The 20,505-nt window shown below is 42.5% G+C and overlaps 1 protein-coding gene across 1 annotated transcript in view; it reads right to left on the reverse strand.

Annotated features, from left to right (window-relative positions):
- Positions 1-17,324: 17,324 nt before the first annotated feature.
- The window catches only part of LOC140321736 (keratin, type II cytoskeletal cochleal-like), a 6,198-nt gene continuing 3,017 nt past the window's right edge, over positions 17,325-20,505 (reverse strand). Inside the window, exons 3-7 of the mRNA XM_072398527.1 lie at positions 20,410-20,503; positions 19,448-19,573; positions 18,996-19,216; positions 18,197-18,225; positions 17,325-17,729 (exon numbers count right to left, since the gene is read on the reverse strand). Of these exons, the coding sequence (XP_072254628.1) occupies positions 17,566-17,729; positions 18,197-18,225; positions 18,996-19,216; positions 19,448-19,573; positions 20,410-20,503 (634 nt within the window). The 3' untranslated portion in view covers positions 17,325-17,565. The remainder of the gene's footprint in view (positions 17,730-18,196; positions 18,226-18,995; positions 19,217-19,447; positions 19,574-20,409; positions 20,504-20,505) is intronic.

Below are 20,505 nucleotides of genomic sequence, written 5' to 3' on the forward strand. Positions count from 1 at the left end.
GCCTATTGCCTTCTACTCATTCTGTTACTGCTGCTGCCTGCCCAGTTCCCAACTCTAGATGCCAGTTCCTAATGCCGTCCACACTTCGTCTCAGGGCCCACAGCCTCCTAGATGCCAGTTACCAATGCTGCCTATGCTCTGTCTCAGGGCCCACCACCTCCTTCCCCTGCTGTTACTGCTGCCACCTGCCCAGTACCCAGATCTAGATGCCAATTACCAATGTCGTCCACACTCCGTCTCAGGGCCCACCGCCTCCTCCTCCTGCTGATGCATCTCCCACCTGTCAGTACTCCACTCACTAAAATTGTACACTTCTGGGTGGCCTTGACGATGCACTACACCCAGCTCTCCATGACCCTTACCAATGCAGTCTCCCTGGTGACAGCTGACCGGAAGCCACACATTGCTACTGCTCTCGCTGACCCACGCTCTGCCTTGGGTCCTCCATCTTTTTGCTTAATGTCACCGCACTACTTGTCCACAACTTAATGGGTGTCATTCCTAAAACATGCCATCCAGGTCATGATGCCAGCTAGCAATAATTATTAATATTTGGCAGGATTTATACTGCCTATACAAATTATGCAACTTGAATGTAAATTCAATAGAAGTGCATACATTAAATAGCAATGGGTTTTCCTGCTGTTTTGAGTTTAGAGACTGTTAATAGTGGGTTGAGTTTACCCTTTCTGAATTTCCTAATGTTTATGCTCTCTTCTAGATGCTGTCAATCATGCAAAAATCCTATTTGCCTGCTGTCATTTTGCCTGGCATTTTCTGTAATTTTTTTCCTTGTTGCCTCCTACACTTACCTAGCAAATTTGGTGGTTCTAACATGTAAAGGGGCATTGCTAATAATGTAATCGTTTTGCCGAAATTTTGCGAACTCACCAGAAGTTCGAGGAAATTTTTGCGAGACTGTCAGAGGCCTTCTTGCACATCCCTAGTCATGGAGAGCCACCCTTAACGATGGAAAATTTGCTCTCCTAAAATGTAATGTTTTATCGTTCCCATTTTTTGGCATTTTTTTCTGTACTTGTAGTGCCATTACACCAGTCAATATCAGGGTAGTTAACCACCCATTACTACCACTGTTCCAGCCTGCACATCCCGTTCTATCTGTGTAAGTAGGTAATGCTCTATATCTTCGTTAGCACTGTTGGCTATAGCAGACTCCAATAATTATCCAATAATTTATCCACATATGCAACTCCACCCATATTTTCCAAACATCATCATATGCTCCATCAACGATTTCTTCTTTCACATTTACTTTCATGTCACCTCCCACATACAGACAGACACCCCCTCCTTTTAGTTTTACTTCACTGAAAAGAGAATATAGCCGAGAATGTTAACAGCCCAGTCAAGGGAAGAACAGAGCCAGGATTCAGTGATAGCAATTAAGTCAAAGTGTTCTTCATTCATTAAGGCTTACGTCTCCCCTATTTTTCTTGCCAGACTTCTAGCATTGGTGAAAAGACTTTTTAAACCATCGCTTCTTTTACCAGAAGTGTTTTCCAAATACTTTTGTTTTTCAGTACAATTAGTACTGAACACTAGTGTTGTTGTTCGAATTCGGGTTGTCCTAATGTTCGAGCCGAATATGGTAGCTCGAATTCGGGTCGACTCGACCCAAATTTTGTTGGATTTGCTGCCCCAAATTTGGCCCTTCCATAATGCCTAGGGATCTCCCCCATAATGCCTAGGGACTTCCAATAACATCAGGGATGCTTTCCTCCATGTTTGTTGTGGCAGGCAGCCGATTGGCTGTCCGTCACTGCATGCCACACAGGCAGCCATTAGCCTATATAAGGCCAGGATGTGCCTGCATTTACCACTCCTGACAGAGATTTGCTAGCATCCCAACCTTTTCTGTGCTGGTTAGATTGTACTGTATTGGTGCAGTCCTGAAATCTACTGTACTCAGATAGGTAGAGTGTTTCACTGTTAGCTATATAGATAGCTAGATAGATAACTAGATAGATCGATACATTGGTACATAGATAGATAGATAGATAGTCAGTGTGTTACATACAGAGGCAGGGTACCCTCCCTGCCTGCTTGCACTGTGCCGCATATTACAAGCGTCAACACTAAAGGAAAGTGCTGCATACAACACACACAGCGCACTTGAATTTTTGCTGTTAACCCCCCCCCCCCCAATAAAAAAATCCACTTACTGTACAAATTTCCACTTTGTGAAGTATATTAGCTACAAAGTATTTTGCAGGGTGTCAAGCCACACTAAAAAATTGTACAATGTCCGGCCAAAGAGGAACGGGCAGCTTTGGCAGGGGTGGCAAGCAAAGCAGTATGAGTTTGTTTTTAGCTGCAGACCCGAGAACAAGAAGCGCTGCTGTTGGTGGCGGGTGTCCATTATTACCACACCATGAACAAGAGGTAGTAGAGTTGGGTAGTGACCCAACCCAGGTCAAATGATTGTACCCCCTCTTCATCCCAGTCCCAGACACTGGCCTCACAGGTGTCCCAGTCCACAGTCCATGATACAACTGTTCCTCCTAGTTCTTCATCAACGGCTGGAATATCTTGTGTACGGCAGTATGTAGAGGAGTCCTACCGAAGGGTTTGAGAGGCAAAGCTACAGGCATTCCTTCAAGATGCTCAATTGTTCCACTCATCTGACGAAGAGAGTCAGTTCACAGGCTTTCCCCCCACTTACTTTTCACCCGAATACTCTGAGCCAGACGAGCCAATTCAAACTGGCTCCAAAAGGCCGCTGCTTCCTTTCGGCACATACAGGGAAACTGTCTCCTCCTCTGATGATGATGTCCTTGATCCGACATGGGGCGAACAAGGAAATCATCATAGGCAGGAAGAAGACGAGGAGGAGGAAGAAGAGGAGGTTGCAGAGCGCCCTCAAATGGAGAGAGGGAGGAAGAGGGTAAAAGTTGCCCACACTCTGCAGTCTTCACGTACCAGTGAGGCAAGTCATAGTCATCCATTGTCGGAAGCTGTCACCACAGCTATGCCTCAACAACCACGGACCGCCACCACAAGCACCAGCTCCAGAGCACCTTTCAGCCAAGTTAGATGTTCGCCCGTGTGGGCATTTTTTAACGTCCATAGTGATGACAACACTATGGTCATCTGCAAACTGTGTGCTCAACACTTGAAACAAGGCAAAAACCCAAACAAACTTGGAACAAGTTGCATGAGCACACATTTAAAAAGCCACCACCTGGTAACCTGGCAGGAACACCTGGTCAAAGCACAGAGCTCTGTGCGACCACCACCGCCCAAGAAGCAAGCTCAAACTGTTCAATCTTCCTCTGCTGCCTTTCCTCTTCCTGCCACCAAAGTTACCCGTGCTGCTGCCAGCAATCTGAGTGTGGCATGTAGCCGAGCATTACTTTTTTCAGGCTCCACCAGCGGTGAGCAGGAGGTCCAATGCAGATCGGCAGCTGTTTGTCGCATTGCTAGCAGTCAAGACCAGGCATCATTGCCATCCCCCACACCTTCTACCCCATCAAAAAAAGGCCCAAACTACCCCAAAACAAAGCTAATCAATGCGGCAATTGCACAGCTGATTGCGTTAGAGCTCCTCCCCTACCAGCTGGTGTACTCCAATGCATTCCGTTACGCATTCCTCTGCGCGAACCCACAGTACGTTATGCCCAAGGGAAAGTATTTTGTAGAAAATAGTGTTCCTGCTTAGCATGAACACGTGAAGAGCAATGTGTTCATGACCCTGCAGCACTTAGTTTCTCGCAAGGTGCACCTGACAACCGACAGTTGATCGAGCAAGCATGGAGTGGGAAGATATATTTCCTATACATCTCACTGGGTAACTTTGGTGGCAGCAGGGGAAGTTGCAGCTGCAGCAAAGCCTGCAAACCTACCTCCACCCAGAGCACATCGCCATGCAATCTCCTCCTCAACCTCCTCTTCCACCTCCTCCTTTGACTCTTGTGCCTCAACCTCTTCCTCCAGGGACACTTTGCCATGGAGACCCAGCACATCCTATTCGGCAGCATCTGTTCATCGCCAGCAACAACCTGCAGTTTGCTATTTCAGTGCACAATTCAGACATTGCCACAGAGTCCTGAGGTTGCGAAGCCTGGGTTCCCTCGGCCACACGGGCGCAGCCATTCTAAGTGCCTTGCGGGATCAGGAGGACATATGGCTAACTCCCAACAGACTCCAGCGAAGCAAGGTTGTGTGTGACAACGGGGCCAATCTGCTGGCAGCCCTGCGTTGTGGGAAACTCACACACGTACCTTGCCTGGCTCACGTCATTAACCTGATAGTACAGCGCTTCCTTAGGAATTACCCAGGCCTTCAGCCGCTGTTGCTGAAGGCCAAAAAGTTGTCAGCGCATTTCCGCCGGTCGTACACAGCCAGTGACAGGTTGGTGGATTTACATCATAATCTCAACCTGCCAGTGCACCGATTAATTTGTGATGTGGATAAACGTTGGAATTCCACCTTTTACATGCTGCAGCGGCTGGCTGAACAATAGAAAGCGGTGGTGGATTACGTGGCAGAGTCTGTTCGTTTCAGACGTATACCTACACTACCTTTCTTCATCCCTGAGGAGTGGCTTCAAATTGAGGACTTGTGCACTGTATTGTTACCATTTGAAGAGGCGACCAGGATGATTAGCAGGGATCAAGCCTGTGACAGTGACACTGTAAGGAATATATTTTTGCTGAGTTTTTTAATTTAAGTTGTTTTTGTGTTTTTTGCTATATTTTGCAGATAATTGAGTTGTGTCGAAACTAGTTATATCCTCCTCATCAGTAGGTCAATATTTGCTCCATCCTTACCTTGAAGCTTCTTACCTTGAAACATCTTGCTCAGCAAAGTTGTTAATTAAGTTTCTTGTTACTGACTAACTACTAAGTGTCTTCCACCTTGTTGTCTGACTATATAAACTGTGATGTGATAATAAAGATTTGAGAAGAAGTGATATAACTATATGCTTAAACTGCATGTGTGTTATTCACAGCTCCCAACGCGTTGAAAACAGAGGTCATGATAGAGAGGGAAATATTGGTCTGGGATCAATAGGAAATTGCCTTAACAGTTTGGCGTCATAAGTGGGACATCTACCTTAAAAAAACCAGGATTGGGTAAGTAGAAATTTTCTTTTCTACCTCTGCCCTCCCCTGGGTCCCTGTAGATATCTTACAACCTAAGCACTGTGGCAGTGTAGACTCCCTCATAGAAGGACTGGGTCCTTAGAAGGATTTGGGAAATCTTTTATTGAATTTGTGCACACTTGTGACCTCTGTTTTAATGTATAGAGTATAAGAATTTTGTTCCATGATATAGAAGTATAAGAAATATTGTATATAAGATAAGTTTCTAATGGTCTAATCTGGTTGCCAATGTGAGGTTGGGTCAATCCTCACTGCTGCGGTTGCCTCGGGCAAGCAGTAACGTGACCTAAGCTGCGTTTTGGTAAGCGGTCCTGGGAACAGGATGTCAGTGAGCACTGCAGCTACATGCTGAACTAACTAAACTAACTGAACTAACTGAATTAACAATAACTGTGTATAACCGTTCGATATTTATAATGTAATTTATACTGCAACTATGGGAAATTCCCAAGGTAAGGGGAATAACCCAGAGGAACCTAAATATAAAAAACATGAAAACAAAAAAAAAAAAAACATATAAAAGTGTGCTAGAAACCTGACAACAGGGATGCCCCCTATAATGGTAACTGTCGAGCAGGAGGTTATTACACTGACCCCTTTACATTACACCTGAAAAATGGAACAGAGAACATAAAATGTCCCGATCCATCCCAACTCCTGCACAAACAAATGTAAATAATTATCCCTTTATAACTGAAGCACACTATAAAACGTTATGGGAAGAGTTACACACTGAGTTTGTAAGATTACACAGCGATAGGAAATTCATGGCCACTGCATTAGCATGCAAACAAAAGGAGAAACTATAAGTGATTATGCTAGAAGGTTTAGGAAAGTGTGGAAGGAAGAAGCAGGTTAGATTAGGAGGAGATCTGAGTATAGTATTTACTCAGTCACTGAATAATGGAATGATTCCTGAACATGGGTGCACTGCCAAAATGATTATTGACAACTGAAGCACTTTAGATGCCCCAAACATTTTTGCCCAGTTATTAACAAAGGATGCTGCAGGATGTTTTGAGCTGCCTAAGTCGTCCAAACCCCATGTACAGGGACTCCACCACCACTTTGTTACAGATCTCTGACCGGGCTGATGAAAACCCAATAATCATATTGAAAGTAGGGCAATTCCTGACAGACTTAGTAGACACAGGAGCGACTTGTTCTGTCCTACGATCCTGCTCAGGTCCAACTACATCTGGTGGGCCCTCTGTGGGAATAAACGTCATCACCCCTACAAGACGCACACCTCATATCCCCATATGTACAGTACATGGAGAATACATTACACATCACTCATTCAAGGTATTACCTAGTTGTCCAGTTAACCTGTTAGGAAGAGACCTGATGGGATCTCTGGGAATGTCACTGATTGTTGACCCAAAGGGAGGGATTAATGTCAAAACAACCTTGCAACTGCCCTTATTGGATTTTCCAGTTCCTGACAGCACATGGTCCACCGGACCATATGACATGGGATTCCTCGACTGCACCTCATATACAGCACTTACAAAACCACATACACCAATATACCAAAAGCAGTATCCTTTAACTAAAGACAAGGATGATTTCTTAGCACCCATGATTCAATCTTTCTGCCAGCAAGGCATGCTTAAGAAAACCTGCTCTCCTTACAATACTCCAGTAAATCCTGTCAAAAAGCCAGATGGCTCATACCGCTTTACACAGGATCTCAGAGCTATCAATGAGCTGGTTACTCCCCTGACACCGGTCATGTCAGATCTTAGTACCATCCTTACAGCAGTACCGCCCGAGACCCAATTTTACAGTGTTTATTGATTTGGTCGGTGCATTTTTCTCAATACCATTATCGCCTGAGACTCGGCCCCTTATGGCTTTTATTTTCAAGGGACAACAATATACCTGGTGCAACCTGCCCCAGGGCTTTGTTGACTCCCCTTCAGTCTTCTCAATTGCCCTCCAGCAGGTGGTTGCCAATAGTAGCTGCAGCATGGTTCCACTTTATTGGTATGTACAGTAGCCCCTCTCAGGAGGCATGTCAGAGGGACACGGTGTCATTGTTGTGTTTTCTGGAAAAGGGAGACAAAGGGTGTCGCAGAAAAGGTTCAGTTCTGTCTGCAACAGGTCACATTCCTGGGAATGCCTTTAACCGCAGGATGCCGGCTGCTAGCCCCCAGCCGTGTCCATGGTATTACCAGTCTGCCTTGCCCACAGACAAAGAAACAGCTGCTCAGCTTTTTTGGCATGATCAATGTTTGCAGACACTGGATTCTTGACTGCTCGTATTGGGATTCACAGCTCCGTCCTATTACCACCCCAGTGCCCCTAATAACATTCAATGGTCTGATGAAATGACTAAAGCATATTTGATGTTAAAAGAATCCCTGACCTCTGCCCCTGCATTGGGAATGCCGAATTTCAATGTACCATTTGTACTGTATGTAAGAGAGTATTGTAAAACCATGGCTGCTGTGCTTGCTCAGATGCATGGAGGTAAATTGAGGCCTGTGGCATATGTCTCTAAGACACTGCCTGTTACTGTGCAAGGCATGCCAGCCTGTCTGTGTGTGCTGGCGGTGTGTGCAATGGCTGTAGAAAGTGTCTTACTTCTAACTTTGGGTCACGAGACGATACTTTACACATCCCATGCTGTACTACACTTGCTTAAGAATTTAACCACTCAACACCTAACAGCACAAAGGCTGCCTGGTTAAGAAGTTATCCTAACATCCACTCCAGGATTAGGTGTAAATATGCTCATGCTAACAGTGGTCCTGTCGCTGTGCTCAATGCCCTCTTAAAGGTCTTAAAGGGCCGGAGGATGAAATGCCAGAGTCACATTCATGTATCACTGAAATTCACCTCCCCAATCAAAAAGCCATTGTTAAATGTCAAGCACACACTTCTTCCAATTCCTTTAATGCCGGGGCAACAGACTAGCAGATTTTCATGCCAAAGTCCCTGCTCAGTCTACCACACCCACCACTAGCCCCCTGATACACTTCTGCTCACCATCCCAGCTTCCACTGAAACCAACACAATTACAGTCCTTCACCACCCCACAGGACATTGAATTCTGGGAAAAGGAAGGATTGACCTTAGATTCCTTTGGAATCTGGTCAAAAGGAAGGATAGTAGGGCTGCCCCAAATAGCAGTACCCCTCATTGTTTTCAAATCCACGGTATGGGACATAAAAGCATTAAGACCACAACACAAGAAATACACAAGCGATTTTGTGTCCAGAATTTAAAGGAACAGATGCAAGTCATACTTTCTAGCTGTTTAACATGTGATAGAAATAATGTGCAAGGGAAGAAACAGGACAACCTGAACATTTGTTACCTCCACAGGGTCCATTACAAGAGTTAGAAATTGATTTTACACACATGCCAAAGGCTTCCAATGGATGTCAGATAATGTTAGTGATTACAGATAGATTCAGCAGATGGGTAGAAGCTTTTGTACTCAGGAAAGAAAATGCAAGACAGTAGCTAAGATACTATGCAAGGAGATCATCCCCAGATTTGGATGGCCAGTAAGAATAAGCTCAGACAATAGCACTCCATTCACTTCTAAAGTCGCGCAGGAGATTTCAAAATGATGAACATAGAATAGAAGTTCCACATCCCATATCACCCCCAGAGTGTTGGAGTAGTAGAAAGGACAAATAGGACACTGAAAGACAAAGACAAACTTAGCAAATTAACTGGAGGGACATTCCATAAGTAGGACCAATAACTACCAGCTGTGCTAGCAGAAATAAAAATGACACCCAACCCGGTTAATAAGCTGTCACCTTTTGAAATTTTAATGGGAAGACCTTTTCCCACCCCCATGGCTAAAGACCCTTTATTTTAATACCCGAGGATCTCCAACAAATCCAAGACCAATATGTAGCTAAACCTATTGAAAATTGAACAGCAACTACGGAGATATCTCTCTCTTTTTCTTTCCCTATCAGATCAACAGACGCACCCATTCAAGCCCGGAGACATAATGTTGGTCAAAGCTCTGCACAAGCACAAATCCTTGGATCCAACCTTTGGACCTCCAGTCACCGTGCAAGCTTCAAGAGTGAAAAAGGCACCACCAATCCAGCGCCAGGATGATGCTTCTTGATCCACGAGTACCAGCCCGGATGCTTGTCTGCAGTTTTGGAGCCCTGATTATCATATTCTGTCTTGTATGGGTCACAACAACTTGCCACTATCACCCTCAAGACTTGCCCTTTGTTTGTCCCCAAACAAGCCATAACCTAAAGAATTAATCTACCCTATCTATGCACCAGCGAAGACTTAAGTATAGTGATTGGACTGATTTCTAGGGTAACATATGGGAACGTCTTGCCAAAGAAATATATAATGGTTGTAGTTTTTGCTTATCTGATATGCATAGTACTCAAGACATGTTAACTTCTTGTTTGATTGCTGTCTCTACTCCAATCAGCATGCTGCTTAGAGTCTTTATATATGCTTAGAGTCTTTATATATATCTCATGACCCCTTTAACTTTTGTAATAACTGTCAAACCTGTGACTCCCTGAAATTGTTATTGTCAATATGCAAATCAAGAATCATTCAGCTTCCTCAAGTTATGTATACTGAAGAAACTGAGGCTGTTTATTTGCATGTAAAGGAACAAAGGTATGAAGTCAGGTATTTATCCTTTGTTTAAGGATAAAAGGAAGGGAATGTAAGGAATATATTTTTGCTGAGTTTTGAATTTAAGTTGTTTTTGTGTTTTTTGCTATATTTTGCAGATAATTGAGTTGTGTTGAAACTAGCTATATCCTCCTTATCAGTAGGTCAATATTTGCTCCATCCTTACCTTGAAGCTTCTTACCTTGAAACATCTTGCTCAGCTAAGTTGTTAATTTTCTGCGATGTGATAATAAAGATTTGAGAAGAAGTGATATAACTATATGCTTAAGCTGCGTGTGTGTTATTCACAGCTCCCAACGCGTTGAAAACAGAGGTGATGATAGAGAGGGAAATATTGGTCTGGGATCAATAGGAAATCGCCTTAACAGACACCATCCCTATCATATGCCTGCTGGAACAGATGATGGTGGATCTCGGACACGACACAGAGCAGATGCTGCATCAAGAGATGACGCTTCAAACGTCATCCCGGACATGCGTGCCTACTAGGCATAGTGCACCACAAATCCAGGAAGAGGAGGATGTGGAAGAGGATGTGGAAGAGGATGTGGAGGACATTGCAGGCATGGAAGAAGGAGCAGAGGAAAATAATGAGGGTACATGGCATGCATCCACCCAAACACATGGTGGCATGTTCCATGGATGGCAGGACCAGGCAGAGGAGGACGACCCTGTGCTGCTGTTCGACCCACAGGAGTGTGAGTCCAGAATTACCTCAACTGTGGGAACTTTGAGCCACAAGACAGCCTTTATGCAGGAGTGCATGGCCAAAGATCTGCGCATACAACACATAAAAACAAAGAATGACGACTATTGGATTGCTACATTACTGGATCCACATTACAAGCCTGAGATACAACAACTCATCTTGCCCCAATACAGGGGACCTAAAATGCAGCACTACCAAGAAGTGCTTGTAAAGGACTTGTGCTCAGCCTTATGGCACTTCCACCAGCCATGCGAGCCAAACAACTACCTTAAGCGGCATGGGTGGCAGCAGCAGTAGAGGTTGTCTAAGCCAAACTATGCAGGCTTTTTTTCAGTGGAAGCAAGCTGCCAGTCATGCAGCAATTGCCAATGACACTTTGCAGTGCTACTAAGTCATGGTGCAGGAATACCTGAACTCTACATGGGACATCTGCAACCTGCAAAGCCAGGACCCATTGGGCTACTGGGTATCCAAGCTTGAGCAGTGGCCGGAGCTGGCAGAACATGCCATTCAGATCCTTGCCTGCCCAGCCGCAAGTCTGTTATCTGAAAAAGCGTTCAGTGCAGCTGGGGCGTAGTGAGTGACAAGCGGATTCGGCTCTCCACAGAAAATGTCGACCACTTTTATTAAAATGAATAAGGCTTGGATCGGCAATGACTTCAACACCCCCTGAACTAATTAGTCGTCAACTGCTGCACGGCCTACTAACACCTTGATGGGAAGATCAGTTTCACAGCCTTCTGCATCTCCTTCTACTCCTCCCTCTCGTGGCCCTCTACCTCCACTCAGTCTCTGAGGCCTATAACTTGGAATGTAGCTGTGTAACTGGCTATTTTTTTTACGGAGCACCTCCCTCAGGACCCTCTGCCTCTATCAACTTTGAGGCCTATATCACTTGTAATGGAGCTGTGATTCATAATTAAATATTTGTATTTTTTGTAGAGAAATACAGACATTTTTCTGTTCTTTTGGATAGATAACAAGTGGTATCGGAATTAAATATCTGTATTTTTTTTTACAGAAATACAGAAATTTTTATGGCTTTTTTGATAGATAGCAAGTGGTACCAGAATAAAATATCTGAATTTTTTTACAGAAATACAGAAATGTTTCTGTTTATTTTGATAGATTGCAAAAGTTATCATAAATAAATATCTGTATTTTTTTACAGAAATACAGAATTTTTTCTGGATTTTTTGATAGATAGCAAGTAGTATCAGAATTTAATATCTGTTTTTTTTTTCAGAAATACAGAAAATTTTCTAGATTTTTTGATAGCAAGTGGTATCAGAATTAAATATCTGTATTTTTTTACAGAAATACAGAACATTTTCTGTTTATTTTGATAGATTGTAAGTGGTATCTTAAATAAATATCTGTATTTTTTGGAGAGAAATACAAAAAGTTTTATGGCATTTTTGATAGCAAGTGGTATCAGAATTAAATATCTGTAATTTTTTTTACAGAAATAGAGACATTTTCTGTTTATTTTGATAGATAGCAAGTGGTATCAGACTTAAATATCTCTATTTTTTACAGAAATACAGAAATTTTTATGGCTTTTTTGATAGACAGCAAGTGGTATCAGAATTAAATATCTGTATTGTTTTTACAGAAATACAGAAATTTTTTGATAGATAGCAAGTGCTATCAGAATGAAATATCTGTATTTTTTATAGATAAATACAGAAATGCTTCTGGTTTTTGTGATAGATTGCAAGAGGTATCATAATTAAATATCTTTATTTTTTGGAGAGAAATACAGAAATTTTTATGGCTTTTTTGATAGATAGCAAGTAGTATTAGAATGAAATATCTGTATTTGTTTTACAGACATATTGATTTTTTTCTGTTTTTTTGGATAGATTTCAAGAGGTATCAAAATGAAATACTTGTATTTTTTGGAGAGGAATACAGAAATTTTTATATAAATATCTGTAATTTTTTTTTTACAGAAATACAGAAAAGTTTATGGGTTTTGGATAGATACTAAGTGCTATCAGAATGAAATGCATGTATTTTATATGGATAAATATAGAAATTTTTCTGGCTTTTGTGATAGATTGCAGAAGGTATCAAAACTTATGATACCTCTTGCAATCTATCACAAAAAACATAAAAATTTCTGTGTTTATCGATAAAAAATAAATTATTATGATACACTTGGTATCTATCCTAAAACCCTTAAAAATGTTGGCATTTCTCACCAAAAAATACAGATATTTCATTCTGATCCCATTTTGCTATATATCTCCAAAGCCATAAAAAATTCTGTATTTCTCTCCCAAAAATATAGATATTTAAATCTGATATTGGTATAATACTAATAGTATTGGTATCGATCCAAAAGACCATACAAAATTCTTTATTTGTCTCCATAAAATACAGATATTTAATTCTGATCCCAATTTGCTATATATCCCTAAAGCAATAAAAATGTATTTATCTCCAAACAATACAGATATTTAGCTCTGATAGCACATGGTATCTATCCAAAAAGCCATAAAAAATTATATGTTTCTCTCCAAAAAGTACAGATATTTTATTCGGTATGTATCCTAAAACCCATAAAAATGTACGTATTTATCTGAAACAAATAAAGATATTTAACTGATAGCACTTGCTAGATATCCACAAATGATAAAACATGTATGTATTTCCCTGCTGATTCTACGAAGCCCGTTCCCTTTTATGTGGTTTCACTAGATAGTAGGTATGGAAAGTGTGAATTTCATTTATCCTTTCATGTATCAAATAGCTACAGCTTCTACAATGTGCATAGAGGTTATGGCCTCAACCTCTAATGCGGTCCTTGCTCCGTCACAGGGCCCACCGCCTCCTCCTCCTGCTGTTACTGCTGCTGCCTGCCCAGTACCCAGCTCTAAATGCCAGATGCTAATGTCGTCCACACTTGGTCTCAGAGCCTGCCACCTCCTCCTCCTGCTGTTACTGCTGCTGCCTGCCCAGTAACCAACTCTAGGTGCAAGATACTAATGACGTCCACACTCCGTCTCAGAGCCCACGGACTCCTCCTCCTGCTGTAACTGATGCTGCCACCTGCCCAGTCCCCAACTCTAGATGCCAGATACTAATGCCATCCACACTTGGTCTCAGAGCCCGCTGCCTCCTTCTCCTGCTGTTGCTGCTGCTGCCTGCCCAGTAATCAAATCTAGATACCAGTTAGTAATGTCATCCACTCTCCGTCTCAGAGCCCGCCGCCTTCTACTCATGCTGTTACTGCTGCTGCCTGCCCAGTGCCCAAATCTAGATGCCAATTACTAATGTCGTCCACACTTCGTCTCAGGGCCCACCGCCTCCTACTTATGCTGTTACCGCTGCTGCCTGCCCAGTACTCAACTCTAGATGCCAGTTAATAATAACGTCCACACTTGATCTCAGAGCCCACCGCCACCTCCTCCTTCTGTTACTGCTGCTGCCTGCCCAGCAACCAAATCTAGATGCAATATACTAATGTTGTCCACGCTCCGTCTCAGAGCCCCCCGCTTCCTTCTCCTGCTGTAACTGATGCTGCCGCCTGCCCAGTTCCCGACTCTAAATACAAGATACTAATGCCGTCGACACTTTGTCTCAGAGCCCACCACCTCCTCCTTCTGCTGTAACTGATGCTGCCGCCTGCCCAGTACCCAAATCTAGATGCAAGATACTAATGCCATCCACACTCCGTCTCAGAGCCCACTGCCTCTTTTTCCTGCTGTAACTGATGCTGCCTCTTGCCCAGTACCGAACTCTAGATGCCAGATTTTAATGCTATCCATGCTCCGTCTCAGAGCCACCGCCTTCTCCTCCTGCTGTAACTGATGCTGCCGCCTGTCCAGTACCCAACTCTAGATGCCAGTTACTAATGCCGTCCACACTTTGTCTCAGAGCTCACCACCTCTTCCTCCTGCTGTTACTACTACTACCTGCCCAGTACCCAGTACCCAGCTGTAGATGCCAGTTAACAATACTGTCCATGCTGCATTTTACAGCGTTACAGATTGCAGATAGGAAAGGGCAGTCCCCTACACAGCATTGTCTCCAGTAGCTACAGCTTCTATACTGTCCATGTAGGTGATGGCCTCAATCTTTAATGCCGTCCTTGATCCGTCTCAGGGCTTACCTCTTCTTCCTCATGCTGTTACTGCTGCTGCCTGTCCAGTACCCACCTCTAGATGCCGGTTACCAATGCCATCCACAGGTCGTCTCAGAGCCCACGCCTCCTCCTGCTGTTACTTCTTCTGCCTGCCCAGTACCCAGCTATAAATTCTGCCACTTACAAATGCTGTCCACACTCCGTCTCAGGGCCTAACGCCTCCTCCTCATGCTGTTTTTGTTGCTGCCTGCCCAGTACCCAGCTGTAGATGCCAGTTACCATAGCTGTCCATGCGGCATTTTACAATGTTACAGATTGCAGATAGGAAAAGGCAGTCCCCTACACAGCAATGTCTCCTCCAGTAGCTATAGCTTCTACATTGTCCATGTAGGTGATGGCCTGAACCACTAATGCCGTCCTTGCTCCATCTCAGGGCCCGCCGCCTCCTCCTCCCAATAGCTAGCTCTAGGTGCCAGTTAACAATGCCATCCACACTTCTCGGGGCCCACCGCCTACCCGTCCTGCTAATACTGCTGCCGCATGACCACTGCCCAGTACCCAGCTCTAGATGCCAGACTAGACTCAAGCTCAACAGGGTCTTCTTTGCCCGCTGATTCTGCCAAGCCCGTTCCTTTTCATGTGCTTTCACTAGATAGCAGGCTCTGAGATGGAGTGTGGACGGCATTAGTAACTGACATCTAGAGCTGAGTGTAGTGCATGACCCCGAAGTGTGTAATGCAAGTGTGTAATCTGAAATTTGTGATTGAATGTAGAATGCCACGTCTTGGCCTTCATCCATCAGTACCACGCTTTATCGGACTGAATTTCTGTGTATGTTACCCTGGAACTGGAAAGTGGGACAGCAGTCAATCTGTATATGTCGGGGGGATGAGATGGGAGACACCAGTATGTGTAATGGGAACAAAGAGGTCCTGGATGACCGCATTGAGCCATGAAGGTATTCAGCTCAGCAGACATCCCGGGACTTCTCCACAACAAGTATGTGGCTGTCCTGGGAGACTCCATTCAAAGATCCGTCAACAAAGATCTTGTGAAAATACTGCAGAATAATGATGAGTTTTGGACGGAGAACCAAATGAAAGGGAAGGGTGAGATGTCTTTTGCAAACGACAGGGTGGGGGATCTCTGGGTGAAATGTACAATGGCAAAATTTACCACAAAGTGCGTCATTACAGAAGTGACCACCACCTTATACGGTTCTATTTCCTGACCCGTGTCTCTTCAGAGTACATGGAGAGCATGCTGGCTGGCTTCAAACAGGGACCTAAGCCCGACTTTGTCATCATCAACTTGTGTATATAGGATGTTATCAGGTATCATGAGCAATCACTACAAATGTACAAAACCAACCTGGACCACCTGTTTATTCGGCTCTGAGCCCCAAATGTCTGGTGATATGCAACATGGCCATGCCTGTTTGATTCAAAGCTGATGCTAAAGTACCAAATTCCTAATGTGCGCTAGGACATCATAGAAGGGAATTTCTACAGCGCCACTCTGGCAGATTTGCACCAATTTGATATGATTGACATGCACTTCAACTTCCGCTTCAAGCTGCGCTCCAGGGCTACAGATGCCACCCACTCAAATCAGCTGGCTCATCGGAAGTATACCTGCATCCTGATGGCTCATATTGATCAAGCCTGGGGCGTGCAGCAGGAAGAGCAGGAAGAGGAGGCGGTGGGCTCTGAGACAGATCATGGACAGCATTGGTAACTGGCATAGAGCTGGGTACTGGGCAGGCGGTAGCTGTAACAGCACGAGGAGGAGGCGGTGGGCCCTAAGACAAAGCAAGGACGGCATTAGAGGTAGAGGCCATCACCTATATGGACAGTGTAGAAGCTGTAGCTATTGGGGACATGAATGAATCAACCGGATTCCAATCTGTCCCTACCTACTATGTAGCGAAACCACATGAAAGACCAACCTTTAATGCCGTCCTTGCTCCGTCTCAGGACCCATCGCCTCCTCCTCCTGCTCTTGCTGCTGCAGCATTATAAAATCCGGTATGTTCCCTTGACTGCCCCATAAAATGGTCTTGACAGCAACATAAAAAAGCCTTATTTTTATTTTACTTGTACAGTGTTGTGCAGAGCTGGGGGAGACTTGACACGTCTTTTTAAATGTATTTAAAGGCTGTAGAAGCTCTACACAATCCTGAAAAACAACCCAAATTTTTCCCCCATTCACTTTCATGCAGTTTGAATTGGATGTTCGTTCACCTGAATAATTTTGCTCATTTTGGTCAAATCAAATAGTGAGCTATTAGACCAACACTACTGAACACTCCAATGTTTCTGTGTAACCAATCCACCCTCTACTGGTGACCCCCTGTCTACCCTATCTGACCATATTTGACTGTCCCCCCCTGCTTTGTCCTAGTTTAAATATTACATTTTATTTATTTATTAATATAGCCCCCCTTCCATTTAGGTGCATATAAGTTGTACCCCAATGAAAAGTCAGCCCAGTGCTCTGGGAACCCAAACCCTTCCCTATTACATTAGGACTTAAGCCATACATTTAGCTGTCTAAGCTTCCTTTGGCTTTTCTGTGTTGCACATGGAACAGGGAATATTCCAGGGATTATAACCTTGGAGGTCCTTCTCTTCAACCTGCAGCCTAGTACTTTACACTGATTTTATGTCAGTTAATGTTAAGGTAACTCTGTGCTTTAGATGTGTAAGTTCAGGAGTTTATAATAAAATTACTAGTCAAACGCATTTTTGATATGTGATTAGCAGTTTATTTGTGATAATATAGACAAGCATATTTGATAATTTAATGCACACTAATTATACAGAATCTCTGCAAACTTTATAGGGCAAATCCAATAATAATAATACAGATATTTCTAAGTGGAAAGAATATGATTAAAGGAAGTTTCTGCATGCAAAATAAAAATTCATAATTTTGTATTGGAATTCTTGAAAAAAATGCTTTTGGCATCTGTAATTGTTGGCTATAACATGTTAGCAATGGTGCCCATGGCTAGGGTGGTGCTTTGATTTGGAAACATTGCTGACAGAGCTGAATCCTCCTTTGTGGTGGTGATGATGGTGGGAATCCTGATGATGATGTACACTATGGTGACCTCCTGAATGATGCTTTCCTCCAGTACTGGAATGCAGAACAGCTGAAAAGAAATCAAAACATACATGAATGTAGAGAAAATAATTTACCATAAATTCAGTTCATACCTGCAACTAAAAGTGGTCCCAAGACTGCTGATACGAATGTTACATTACATAATACTTTAATCATGAAAGACCATTCGTCATGACAGACGATTAGAGTTAATCTACAGCACACTTTCTACAAAATGGGATGGTGTTTTCTCTGCTAGCTATACTACCCAATATTTTTTTTTTTTTATAATCATACATTTTTCATGACAATAGTCATACTGCTTGCTTTTATCACAACATTGCTATTGGAATGCTAGTGGAATCTCTCTACACTGAAGCCCCAAAAAGTAAAAATGAATGAGATACTAAAACAGCAACAGGATTAAATTTAGCCAAACCGAAAGCAAATAAAAGTAAAATATTCATTTGATTTGGAGTTTGCTATTAACTTAATCAATAACACATAGTTACTTACATATGTTGACACAATTTTCACCTGCCAGCCTGTAAAGTAAGAAAAGATTAAGTGAGTAGTAGGAAAAAAAGTTTTGAATAGATTTCTTGTCTTAACGTAAATTTGAAATGTTAATCATGATTAAGCATTACCCTAAAAATATACCTTTGTGTCTGAAACTTTTCTTAAGAAATAGCAGTGCACTTCCTACTTTGTAAGGGTGTCTAGGCATTCCAGTGCCTACAGGTATAGCTACATATTTGTAGTGTGAGATGTAATACACTGCTACTTCTGAAAGTCAGTTTCCGGAGATTTGTAGTTAGATCCGGTGATGTTACCACTGTGCTGCTTATTATTGTTCTTGCTGGGTGCTTTGGCATGAGAATGCAAAAACCTTGCCTCTACCAACACAGACTGCCTCCACAGACAGAGCAACTCAGTGTTGGGGCAAGATCAGCTACAATAAATCTACAGGCATAAATCTTGACTAATCCTCTGGCTAATCCCACCTTTAACAAAACTAGATCATATTTGAAGAAACGTATAAAGTTTTAATATTTGGTGCTAGCAGCCTTGTTTATTTTGGTTTCTGATCCAGCTGTAATGCAGACTGACTATAGAGTACAGAGGTTTTAGCAGTGTCTTGACCAAAGAGACTAGGTTGCCTACCTATGATTGCTTTTATTTGTCAGTTTTTACCATAAAACTGTATTACCATAAAAAAACTTGTATTTTTACTATAACAAAATTTATCAATGGGAGACCATCACACCCACATTGTTTTTTCCCACTAGCAATCAATAATGTAAGTCCTACTTACCTGTGTTCTTCTCCTTCCAGCATCCTCTTATAAGCAGCAATCTCTATATCCAGAGCCAGTTTGACATTCATCAGTTCCTGGTATTCTTTCAGTTGGCGAGCCATGTCTTGTTTAGTCTTCTGTAGGGCTTCTTCTAGCTCAGCCAGCTTATGTTTGGCATCTCTGACAGCGGCTTCGCCTTGTGCCTCGGCCTCATTAATGGCGTTTTCCAATGCTGCTCTCTAAAAATATCATAAATATATTTAATTTATAATTAAGGTAAAGACACTGCTCCACTGAAAAAACAGTGTTAATGTAGGTCCCACATTAGTGACCGTGGGTTTTTAATGATTGACAATTATATTTTTTATATTTATATTTCCTTTCAGTTTCATAAAGTGAGGAAAAAACAATTCAAAGGTCATGTATAGCCTTTCTGCTATGATTCAAATGTTGTGTTTAGCCTTTTTTACCTGAGATTTAACACACTCAATTTCCTCTTTAAGCCTCTGAATTGTCTGGTTTAACTCAGCGATCTCATTTCTGCTGTTCTGTAGATTGCTACCATTCCTTCCAGCTGCCAGGCGAAGTTCATCAAACTATGGTATAATGACAGAAAATAAATTGCATGAATGCATCAAAAAGATGTACATGAATGCCACCATCTCTGTTCGAAAACCAGAACATCAATAAAAACCATGGGCATGTCTCTGAGTAGAACATTCCATCTTTAGTTATATACTGTCTGGAATGGGTGGAATAGGGTTCTACACCTGATTTTCCCACATTTCGTAATCCTAGATTACACTGTTCAAAGAGATTGTTTCACAGTTGTTGCAAATCTGTATGTGATATATTATCCATGATTTAGCTTGACAGAAATTGGAAAATTTGATGACAAAGCCTTTAAAAACTAGGAAAGGTATTTTACAGTAGTAAGAATATTAATATCATTATTTATTTGTATTTATAAAGCCTAAACATAGAATGCAGTACTGTACAATAAATAGGGGTGGCAGATGACAAACATGTATATTAGACACAAACAATAAAACAGGATGGGGGACAGAAGGATCCTGCCTATTATTTTATAATACAAGAGGTGGGGGAGAGTATTACACAAAAGGAGGGGGTTATGGAATAGTGGCTAATTAGCCATGGGTTGAGATGCAAATGAACGTGGGTAGAGAAATTAGAAATGGTGGATTTTTTAATGTGTAGAATAATATAGCAAGCCTAAGAGGATGAGAAATGACATTCCAGAGAGTGGAGGAAACACTAGAGAAGATTTGGAGTCGTGCATGGGACAAGGGTATGATTGAAGAAGTTTTTAGTAGGGCACTGAAGGAACAGAGAAACCTGCTAGGGCTTAATTGAAAACATTAATACTTACAAGGCACATGTTATTCTTAATGACACAATAGGTTGGGCTTACCCTTGATTGGTACATGGCTTCAGCCTCAGCTCTGCTTCTGTTGGCGATTTCTTCATATTGAGCTCTGACCTCAGCAATGATACAATCCAGGTCCAG

This window comes from Pyxicephalus adspersus, chromosome 1, assembly GCF_032062135.1.
Source record: "Pyxicephalus adspersus chromosome 1, UCB_Pads_2.0, whole genome shotgun sequence".
In the NCBI taxonomy this organism is placed as follows: domain Eukaryota; kingdom Metazoa; phylum Chordata; class Amphibia; order Anura; family Pyxicephalidae; genus Pyxicephalus; species Pyxicephalus adspersus.